The following is a 12,146-nucleotide window of genomic DNA, read 5'->3' on the forward strand; positions in this document are numbered from 1 at the left end:
GAATAGTTTGGAAGTGGTCAGTGGAATATCAGAAAGCACCTGAAAAAGTGAAGAAAGTATTGACTAGTGATGTTGTTCTGATCCATTACAATCCCAAGAAACAATTAGTTTTAGCATGCAAAGCCTGACCACAGGGGTTAGACATTATCTCACAGAATGGAAGATGGTGTAGAGAAGCCCAGAGCACATTCTCCTTGTACTTCAATGAAGTCAGAGCAAAATTACTTCCAAGTTGAGAAAGAAGCATTAGCGATCATATACGATGTTACAAAGATCCACAAACATTTGTATGATAACATGTTTACTCTGTTAACTAACCACCAACGCCATTCAATTATATTTGGTTCAAAGAGGGGAACATCATCCCTGGCAGCAACATGGTTTTAGAGATGGGCATTGATTTTGATGGCCCATCATTATGAAATTAAATATCAAAAGCCAGCCGGTCTTGCAAATGCAGACGTCTTTTCGAGATTTTCCGTGAAGACCGATTCATTTCTGCCCATTGAGTTCTCTCTCAATTACTTTAAGTGCACAAGTTACATGCCAGTGTCTGCCAGAGAAATTAGTGAAGAAACTCACAAGGATGCAGTGCTCAGTAAATCGTTCAGTTATGTCATGAATGGCTGGCCTAAAAAAATGTGATGACGAGAAATTACCAGAGTATTTCACACAAAGAAATTAACTAAGTGTAGATCAAGGCTGTCTCCCATGGGGTGTAAGAGTCATATGAACATACCCGAACATGCGAATTAGGAGCAGGAGTAGAAAACTCAGCCCCGTGAGCCTGCTTCACCATTCACCTGATCTGAATGTAACCTCAATCCCACATTCCTGCTTACCCCTGATAACCTTTCACCCCCTTGTTAATGAAGACTCTATCTTGATCTGCCTTAAAAATATTCAAAGACACTTTCCACCACCTTTTGAGGAGAGTTCTAAAGACTCAAGACCCTCAGAAAAAATTTCTCCTTATCTCTGTCTTAAATGAGCGACCCCTTATTTTTAAACAGTGACCCCTAGTTCTAGATTCTCCCACAAGAGGAAACATCCTCTCCATATCCACCCTGTTAAGACCCCTCAGGATCTTAAATGCTTCAGTTAAGTTGCCTCTTACTCTTCTAAACTCCAGTAGCTACAAGCATAACCTGTCCAGCCTTTCCACATAAGACAGGCTGTCCATTTCTGGTATTAGTCTAGTAAACCTTCTCTGAACTGCTTCTAATGCATTTACATCTTTCTTTAAAGGAGGCCAGTACTGTACACGATACGCCAGATGTGGCCTCACCAATGTCCTGTACAACTGAAGCACAACCTCCCTACTTTTGTAATCAATTCCCCTCACAATAAACAATACCATTCTATTAGCTTTCCTAATTACCTGCTGTCCTGCATACTAACTTTTTGTGATTCATGCACTAGGACACCCAGTTCCCTGTGAATCTCAGAGCTCTGCAATCTCTCACCATTTAGATAATAAGCTTTTTTTTTATCCTTCCTGCCAAAATGAACGCTTTCACATTTGTCCACATTGTACTCCATTTGCCAGATCTTTGCCCAGTCACTTAACCCATGTTACTTTGTAGCCTCCTTGCTTCCTCTTCACAATTTACTTCCCTGGCTATCTTTGTGTTGTCAGTAAATTTAGCCACCATCCCTTATCCAAGTATCTATATGAATTGTAAATAGTTGAGACCCCAGAACTGATCCTTTTGGGGATAATTTCCCTTTTACAAAACCATGTTGACTCTGCATGATTACCTTGAATTTTTCTAAGTGCCCTGCTATAATATCTCTAATAATAGCTTCTAACATTTTCCCTAACAGATGTTAGGCTAACTGGCCTGTTGTTTCCTGCTTTCTGTCCCCCTCCCTTTTTGAATAATGGAGTTATATTTGCTATTTTCCACCTAATGGAACCTTCCCCGAATCTAGGGAATTTTGGAAAATTCCATCAACCATCAACCATCTCACTAGCCACTTCTTTCAAGACCTTAGGATGAAATCCATCTGAATCTGGGGATTTGTCAGCCCGCAGCCCCAACAGTTTGCTCGGTACCACTTCTCTGGTGATTGTAATTTCCCCCTGAGCTCCCCCCTCCCTTTCATTTCCTGATTTACGGCTATTTCTGGGATGTTACTTGTGTCCTGTATAGTGAAGACCGAAGCAAAATACCTGTTGAATTCATCCACCATTTCCTCACTTTCCATTATCAATTCCCCAGCCATTCTCTCTATAGGGTCAATGCTCACTTTGTTAACTCTTTCCTTATTTAAATATCTATAGAAACTCTTACTATCCATCTTTATATTACTAGCTAGCTTTCTCTCATACTTTAATTTTTCCCTCCTTATTAATATTTTTGTCATTCTTTCCTGTTCTTTATATTCTTTCCAAACTTCTGACCTGCCACCCATCTTTGCGTAATTATATGCTTTTTTTTTTAAGGTTGATTCTTTCTTTAACTTTTTCAGTTAACCATGGATGTTGGGCCCTCCCCCTGGAATATTTTGGAATGTATATATTCTGTGTATTCTGAAATATCCCTTTAAATGTCTGCCACTGAACTTCTATTGACATATCCCTGAACCTCATTTGCCAGTTCATTTTAGCTAGCTCCGCTTTCATGCCCTCATAACTGCCCTTATTTAAGATTAAAAGGATCATCATTCTGCTAAGGTTTAGAGATTTTTAGAGGATTTTCATCAAGAGCACAGGATTAGTCTGTATGAAAGCAGTCGCAAGAAGTAATTTGTGACATCCAAAAGTAGACGGAGATATTGAAGAGTTGGTGAAAGTTGTGAAGTGTGTCTCAGAATGAGAAATAGTCCACGGTTCCATTCATTTCGTGGTCAAACACACAAAACCATGGGAACGAGTACAAGTCAATTTATTTGAAATGGAATCGAAAGGATACCTTGTTTTGGTCGATAGCCAGAACAAATGGATAAACGTTGAGTCTCTGCCCAATACCACAAGTTCCAAAACTATTGAGGTTTTGAGTATTTGGGTTGGAGTCTATGGCCTGAATCTTTCAGCTGGTGGGCGGGCTTGGTGGGAGGGGTCATGGAGCCGACCGCTGCCTGCGATCTGCTCCACGCTGCCATTTTATGCAGGTGAGCCAATTAAGGGCCACCCAGCATAAGGTGTGAGCCATCGCGCTCAGCGCTACCTGTGCAGGTGGCTGCGGGGGAAGGGGTGGGTGGAGGCGGGGGGAAAGGAGGGAGAGATGGGGCCAGCACTCTCTCTCACACATGCTGCCTCAGGGAGATTGAAACACATTTGAAATAATTGAATAAAGTGTTTGAAAATTTAATTAAACCTATCCCCTCATGTGACTGTGTCACATGAGGTGGGACACATTTTTATATTTCAGAGAATTTTTTTTTATTTAAATGGTAAAAGCTTCAGGAAACCTCATCCCGCTCGTGGATGATGTTTCCTAAAAAAAATGTGAAGGCGCCTGCCCACCAACCTTAAGGTCAGACGGGCAGCATAGACAATTACATTAATTAATTCATGACCCGCCTTAATAGGCCTATCAGTTATGGGCGGGTGCGCAGCCAACTCCAACGCGCGCCCGCTGAACGAAACAGCCCAATTCCATCAGGATGCACACCCGATGTCATCACCTGTCATTGTACGTTCCGGCCTGTTGGGCCCGCCCCTGCATGCTGAATGTAAAATTCAGTTGGGCCCGAGGTGTTAGCGTCAGATAATCGTCCACAGTTTGTCAGAAGAGAATGAAATATTTCTGAGTAAGAATGGACTCAAACGTACTGTAGTACCACCATATCACTCAGCATTGAATGGTGTTGCAGAAGTAAGTGTACAGGTTGTGAAGAGGTCTCTGCAGAGGTATTTGCTAGGTGACAAGCTGGGCAATAATTTCCACATTTTTCTTTGACACAGGCTGGACAATTTTCTCTTATACAATTAACTAACAAACTACAGCAGGTTGCTCACCCTATGAGTTAATGTTTAAACATGCTCCTAGGACAAAGGTTTAGTTTGCTTAAGCCTGATGCCAATGGCAAAGTAAGAGAAAAGCAAGACAAAGTGAAGGTAAGTCATGATGCATGAAACTTAGAGAATCCAGTGTTTGGTAGAAAGTTATGGTGCAGAACCACTGAGGTGTTAAAGATAAGCGTGTGACTGGAGTTGTTGGAAAAAGACTAGATGCATCCACTTATCTAGTAAAGATTGTCAGTCTGTTAAATGGAGATCATTTACTTGAAAGAGGAATTCTGACAAAGGGAAAGCATGAGAAGCCTCCTATATTCCAAATTTCCCCAACAGTCCCCAGTGAAAGTCAGAAAGTGATAGTTACAACGAAAGTGAAGCCTAACTTTTCACTCCTGAATCAGAGTTGAGAAATTTCTCGACTCTACAAACCTGACTAAGGATAAACTGCTTGGACCCACTGGATTTTCATTCCAGGAGAGTGGGTTCCAACTGCAGCCAGCCCTACTGCCCCTGGAAACTGTACTGAAACGGCACCCACATGGGCTGCCAAATACAGAGGCAAGATGGTTAACAAGGCCCACCTTGGTGCTCTGGGACTTTGCCCCAATTATTATAACAGTACAACAAAAAACAGCTCTCTATCCCTCACACCCTTTCACCTCCCACACACTCCCCATGTTCCATTCAGGTCAACTCATGCCCCCCACCCAACCCCATGGCCTCTCAAAACCTCCATGTCAATATACTCCTCTACCCACATCCATGGCTCATCATACCCTACATGCCAACCCATAACCCCACTCATCCCCATGGCCCTTTATAGTCCCTATACCAACTTAGTGCTAATTCATGCAAATCCACGGCCCCCAACTGCTACCCTTTTCCCCTTACACCCTCCATGCCAACTCACCCAATAACCACCATTGGCAGACCTCAGGAGCCTTGCTAAGATGAAATAAAATACATTCTAAGTATCTATTACAGACTTCATTATATTAAAAAACCATAATTGATAAAAGTGCATTCAATACATTTAAATCCTGTCAATCACTTAAGCCCTGACAAAACAAAATTTGCATTCATAGCCCCATATCAAAGGCACCTCATCTCTTCATAACCACTTAGAGCTGTAAATCAAATTGAACTTACAAGCCCCTCACTGTGATAATGATAGATTGTGGAAGCAATCAAGCCGGAATAATGCTATAATGATAGCACTCAGACTTATGTTAATAAACATTGATTGAAATTGCAAGTACTGATTTTTTTCAGCTGCAGGCTGGCTGTTTTATTCAAAATTTAAAGGACAGGTGATTTAAAAAGCTTGACAGATCCATAGGCCTTATTCACTTTTTACGCACATTCATGTCTACTCTTAACAATCTCAAAGGGCTAACTGACCTCTCCGAAAGGGGTACTTGACCTCTCCGAAAGGGTACCTGGCTTCTCCAAATAACTGCAGTAGGTTTCGACCTGTCAATCAAATCGTAAAGCCCAAGAGTCGTGTTTCAAAAACTTGGGTGACCAAAATTACTTCCCCCATGCCTGGAAAAATGGTGAGTGCCGGATACGGATTTGGACTTCCATATTCCAGGCTCTAGTGCTGTTTTGCCTAAGGCCAAAGCCTTTCCAGCCATGCTAAAATTTGAGCTTGAAAGTTTACCAGTAACACAGAATCCATCTGTAGAGCAAAATGAGTCGTGTTCTTTAATTAAGACAAATCATTAAGTGGCGGATGTAGTCAAAGGCAAAGTTCAGGTTAGACACAGATGTTGAGAGAGCAGAGTCAAACTAATGAAAATGGAAAGAGATACCTAGGCAGAAAGAGAAAGACGCCACATAGGTTAATTGAAAGTATGAAGGAAGAAGAAAAAACTTTTCAATATTTCTTGTCAAATGATGATTTTTTTGTTGAACACATACTGATGTTAAGGATTTTTTTTTTTAACATGAAAATGACTCTGGTTTTATATGTTTTGGCTGTGTTTATAGTAAAAACAAGTATGTAACTCAACCTTTTAAATTTCATGCATTGTTGATATTGGGTTAGTCATATTGTATTCTGGGAGATTATGTACATGTACTATGTTTCATTTTAACGTTAAGGTTTTTTTTTAAATTAGTGGGGAGGGAGTGTAGTATAAGAGCTGCCCTTTCTGTTGGGGAGGTGTAAATAAAGTTGTTCAATAGTGGTTGCCCGCAGTTGAGCATGTTAGTCTTACATTGCAGTACACAACACTAAAGAATTTAACACAAAGGGTTGCCCCATTAACCTAATACCAACAATATTACAATATTATAAGATTCATGTGTTTAGTAAAGCACAAGGAGAAATTTAAACATCCAAAGGGAATTGCCAGACAGTAATATTCGTGAACGTGAAAACCTTTTATTAAGTACTGATGACCTAATCCATATATGACCCTGTGTCATTACAAATGCAACTGCAAACATGGTACAGATCAATTAAAAAACGTCTATATTTTACAAGTACAAAATGTGTTCTGCAAAATACAAATAGATTAAAGCAAATTTTTATCTCTCACACGGTCCGAAAAATGACTTGTGTTGTACGTTTCTTCTAGATCACCCTCTATGCTTGTAGCACCAGTATAAGATTACTTTAAAGTAACTTTTTTATTTACATTCAAAATGGTTACTTGTTGATCATAACACAGTTTATACATTGAAAGAAAAAGTTGAATGGTATTAAGTCTCAGCATGAATGCAGCTTCCGAAACATTCTCCTAGAATCATTCCCTATGTTATAAAACGTCCACCAAGAATCCATTTTTTGTCATCCCTTATCTTCATAGTACAGAAATCTTAAATAATCTACTGAGTAACGCTTTCTTTCGGTAAAGGCATTTTCGATCACGATCTTTCACAGCAAACCATAGGGGGTGAGGAAACGATCACAGCCATGTACTATGCAATAGTGATGGCACCACGCAAATCTGTACCTACTTTACAGAAGCAATGGCAAGATCTGTCAAACTTTTGGTTCTGAAGCACATTAATACAAGAACATGTGGAAATTATTGCCAGACCCAAAAAGCCTGTCCCCTTTCTGTAAATCAACACCAACGAGCCCCCTTTGCATTGTATACTTCAATCCCTTCTCCCCTCAGAAGGGCATCCAATTGGCTCTCGATTCCCATTTATAGACATCCAATTTTCCCTTGACCTCATCCATAACTCCCTGTTTTAATGGCCTTTCCTGGTGCTTATTCCACATCTGGACATAAACAGCAGGTATTATTGCACATAAACAAAGCAGAGTCAGTCTGTTTCTCTCAAATGTTTAATTCCAATTCATTATCAACAAGAATCATTTTAGGAGGATGAGTTAAACTGCAATTGTACTGTCTGTTGGGTACTGACATTTTAAATATTTAGCTGGGCTATAAACAACTAATTGCTTAATTACAAAATGTCCTTCCAACTTCCTTATTCAAAGCTTTGAGTTCTGCAGCCAATAAAGCACAAATAGCCTTAAGGTCCTGTGGCCTGAACTTATGAATCACATGACCTGCACTCACTGGCTGGTGGAAAATCTGACCATTAATGTCCTCAAATGCAGTCCAAGGCTTGGGTTGAATTTTATGGACGTCACGGGAACATTTTCAAACAGTGTTTTGTCACAAGGCTGCAGTACAATGCAGATCCACAGTGATCTAGTGGAATAACTGTTGGGATGCTTATTTTGTATGACAGGTGTCAGTGCAGTGCTATTGGCCCATTCTGTAAGTTAACAGTTGACTACATGCTGTAGTGGAATTTTAGAAGGAATTGCTCAAAGGAATTCACTCCAACTATTATGATATGCACAGAATACTTTATCAAGGGATACCAATGAGTATGGGGCCAGCTGGGAATAGAATTCACTATTGAGTCCCGCTTCTTTCATTTCAGCCCCAACAAAGGCAGCAAAAGGGAGTGAATAGCCAAGAATGAAATGGTTTTTCTAAAAGTTGCAGCTGTGTTTAGCAAGGTAGGTCTTCTGATCTGCTTCACATGCACTCAACAAGGGCATAGCAATTATTTAGAGGTTGAATCGAGGCACAGGAACACATCAGGAGCAAGACAGGCTGGGAGGCCCCATGGCCCCACCATAATTGGGCCTCAGGCCTGTCATGCCTCTAGAGGCTGTTTGCCACTGTGCAGGCAAAATGCCTCACCAGCAGCTACCCTCAGGTAAGCCACGTGGTGGGGGTAGGATAATGGGGTGGGGGCTACCAATTGTGACCGGCAAGAGCGCTGTGAACTTACCTTTTCGGTGACAGCCATTTACGCGTTCCCATCTATGCCAAGAGAACTTGAGCCGAGCAGGCCCAATGCTCAAGGGCTCTGTGCAGCAAAGTTCTAAAACATGCCTTAGGCCCTTCCTCATTGGCACATGCAAAGGGATGAACACCCACTTTAGCTCCCAGAAGCAGGAAAATCAGCCCAAACCAATGTGGCATTTTCCAGGCCTTCAAATTGTACTACAAAATTGGTCAGTTCACCTTCGGAAAAGGTGTTAGGCCCAGAAAATGGTTGTAACAACGGGCAATTTCTATCCTCGTGGTTATTTCTAAGCAATACAAAGGCAGCTCTTTTGAGTACTAAGTGGAACATGCAGAGAAAACCGCCTTGACTCACCTTAACTTAGGGAAAGTATGCTTTTTGCTGGCTGTGCATGGAGCCACAATGAAAAGGCAAGGTCTACCCACACTCCCAGTCAGAAGAGAATAGATGGGGGTATGGGGCCTATAAGGGCAAGAGGAGTACACGTGGGTGAAATCTTGAATGGTAAGTAGACAGTGGTAGGGGATGTAGAATTCTAGAAAGCAAATTCTCTTTGTAAAGTAAATACAAATCCTAAGAGAGCAAATTCCCAAAGATAGTAACCACTTTATCAAAATGCATAAAATAGAAGAGTTTAGAGGGCTTAAGAATTTCTTCACTGTTATTTAAGAGACATTTGTTTGCTAATCGTTTGGTAAAATACACCTTTCAAAAGGGTGGGGTAGTCCTTCACCCGGAAGAGATGGCGAGCGCCGTGATCTATATCATAGTCAATTGCCTTGCCAGCTACCAAAGCCCGCAGATTGTTTTCGTGAACCTGGTCACCTACAGCAATGACATACACGTCCACATTAGCCACTTTTGCTGCTTGCGCCTGCTGTTCTATGGTGTGCACCAGATCTCCCTGGGATCTGCCATCACTGAACATGAGGATCTTCCTGTTGGCATTCTGGCTGTTGGTCTGGTAGTTTGCAATCACGCGACTCAGGGCAGCTGCAACATCCGTCGCATCATTCATGAACTCCATCTGCTCAATCCTCTCTGCAACATCACTGTAGTTATCAGAGAATTGCGCCTCTAGGACCTGGTTTTTGCTGTACTGCATCAGGGCGAGGCGCACCGAGGCGCCAGGTTTGACCTTGGCCTCTAGGAACCGCTCTGCCAGCCGCTTAACGAAAGTCTTGGTGGTCTCAAAGTTCTTGCTCCCTACGCTGGTGGAACTGTCAACTACAAAGGTGATGTCTGTTGACACGTTGAATTGAACTGCAGAGAAAACAACCACTGTTAATGCTTTCAGCAATGGACAAAACAAGTCTATGGCCATTTAATGGGCATTGAATCGTCCGACCTCCAAGTTACTGCCCACGCCCATGTGTCTTAGCAGTCTGATCTACAAATCTGAGGTCACTCAGTTTCTACAACTCTCTGGAACCTTTGCACTCCTCCAATCCTGGCCTCCTGCACATGCCCAGACATTGATATTGCTCTTTGATAATATCTTGTGTCATTTTACAATGCTAAAGGCACTATGTAGATGCAAACTGTTACCGTAAAAGACAGGAAATATGGTGGGGAGCAACAGCATGAAGGTTGTTTTTTTTAAAGTTGGGTTTTGTAAAGTAGACATGTTTTTGCCAGATGCTGGGGAAGGCTACCCTCCAGTTGGACGTGAAACTTGTAACTTTGGCCGTACAATATTATCAGAGTTTTGGATGAGCTCCAGTTCATGGAGGATGCAAAGTGGGAGGCCAGCCAGGGGGCACTAGAATAGTCAAGTTTGGATGTTGCAAAGAGAAGCAGGGAACAATCTTCATTTGAAACACCAGTGTGAATGCATTAGCAGCTGTCAACAGTATAATGCATGAGAAAAGGGTGCTGATTGGTTGGCAAGTCAACTCTGATTGGCCAAGGTGTTTCCATGGAGAATGCGCCAGGGAGCTATTATAGCCCATGTTTCGACAGCATGTCTCTTTTTCAGTAATACTCAAGTTAAAAATGAATGTGATTAACCAAAGAGACCTGCTAAATTCACGAATACAAAAGATGTGTTCGAAAGATAGTAACCTGATATTAGTGCTTTGTCTTTTGCTGATGACTGACCTTGTGGATAATGCTACGTTTGGGAAAGAAATGCTTTGACAACCAGATTGGAGCGATTGATCTTTAAAACATAAGACTCTGTATTGAAGCCTATCACCTCAACTACATACAGACGCAAACACATTTCATGCTGCAAGAGGGTTAATGGATCAGAAGTTTAACTGGGCACTGTCTTTGGTAAGTGTTTTCTTTATTCGTTCTTGGAATATCGGCATCGCTGGCTAGAGCAGCACTTATTGTCACTCTTAATTGCCCTTGAAAGATGGTGTTCATCTGCTTTCTTGAACCACTGAAGTCCAGGTAGTGCAGACACAGCCACAATGCTTTCTGTAGGGCAGTTAAGAGTTAACCACATCGCTGTGGGTCACATGTAGGCCAGACCAGGTAAGGACAGATTTCCTTCCCTAAAGGACATGAGTGAACGAATTGGATTTTTTGAACAATCTGACAGTTTCATGGTCATTTTAGTGAGACCAGAATTTGGCATTTCGACTCTCCTTGGTTAAAAAAATTAGGCAGGAGCCTGCTCAGGGGAAGAATGGCCTGCTTCACAGTTATTTAGAGGCTGCTAAATGGCTGGGGTGAAGTTTACGGCCCTCAGGGACAGGAAGTCCCGTTTCAGAGAGCTGCCGGCCTCTGATTGGCTGGCAGCTCTCAATGTACCGGTAGTGCCAGCAGGGGTGGTGGCCACTGCCAATACTACACTTAGGCAAAGAGGTGAGCTGCACTGGATTGGAACTTTGTTAGTCTCTAGGAGGTTGGCGAAGGGGGAATTGGGGCCAGAGTTTGACAGGCCATGGCAGGCGAACAACCTGGCAGGGGTTTACGTCTTGGGGAGAACCCTCCAAATCGCCCAGGGTAAAGGACACCACCTGCCCACCACCAGCTTGTGCAGGGAAACGTGCCAGCCTGGCTGCTTGGCATGGTCAGTGGGTACAGGGTGAGGCCTTTAAATGGGCATTAATTGCCCACTTCAGGGCCTCAATTGGCTCTCTGGTGGGCAGGCTGCCATCCCACTGCTGATATAATTGTAGTGGGGGCAGGAGCGGGTGGTAGGTAGCGATTAGGCCATCTGCTGGATTTAATGTGCCCCCCATCTTTCAAACTCATTGGTGGGGGGAGTGTTAAATCCATACCCATGACTCGCGCATTAGTCAGGGCCTCTGGACTACTACTCCAATTACATTACCATTATGCTAACATCTTTGGAAGATATTATGGGCAGAATTTTCACCTTCATGGGCGGACACACAGCTGACCCGCCTGAGTGTGAAATGATGCACAATGCTGCTGGGCGAGCATCCCGATGTCAACACGCAATAGTTTGGCCTATAGGCGCGTGCAGGAATTGGCTGAGTGCCTGCTAACAGTTAGAAGGCCTATTAAGGCCATTAAAGTATTAGTTAACTTAAATTTTTTTTGCTGCCCATCCAACCTTTCGGTTGGCAGGCAGGCAGAAAGGCCAAGCGCGGCCTTTGTATTTTTTTGGAAACCTCATCCACAGGCCGGATGAGGTTTCTGGCAACAAATAAAAATAAGATTAAATTTTTTAAATTTAATTTACAACCTGTTCCTACTCATGTGACTTTATTTCTAATTTTTAAAACTTTTCATCTCCCTGAAGCAGCACTGTGCATGAGCGGATTTTCCCCGCTCACCCTCCGCCCCCCCCTTACCCAGGCAGCACTGAACGCTACCGCTTGTGTTTCACGCTGGGCGGGCCTTAACTGGTGGTCCGGCCGCAATCGCAGAACTTGATACCAAAACTCAGGTAAAATGTCAATGGAGA

At 42.6% G+C, this 12,146-nt stretch overlaps 1 protein-coding gene across 1 annotated transcript in view; it reads right to left on the reverse strand.

The window, feature by feature from the left end:
• Nucleotides 1-6,336: 6,336 nt before the first annotated feature.
• Nucleotides 6,337-12,146, reverse strand: part of col6a1 (collagen, type VI, alpha 1) — a 99,572-nt gene continuing 93,762 nt past the window's right edge. The window contains exon 35 of the mRNA XM_041200627.1: nt 6,337-9,520. Coding sequence (XP_041056561.1) covers nt 8,919-9,520 — 602 coding nt within the window. The 3' untranslated portion in view covers nt 6,337-8,918. The remainder of the gene's footprint in view (nt 9,521-12,146) is intronic.

The sequence above is a fragment of the Carcharodon carcharias genome, chromosome 12, assembly GCF_017639515.1.
Source record: "Carcharodon carcharias isolate sCarCar2 chromosome 12, sCarCar2.pri, whole genome shotgun sequence".
NCBI classification, from domain to species: Eukaryota; Metazoa; Chordata; class Chondrichthyes; order Lamniformes; family Lamnidae; genus Carcharodon; species Carcharodon carcharias.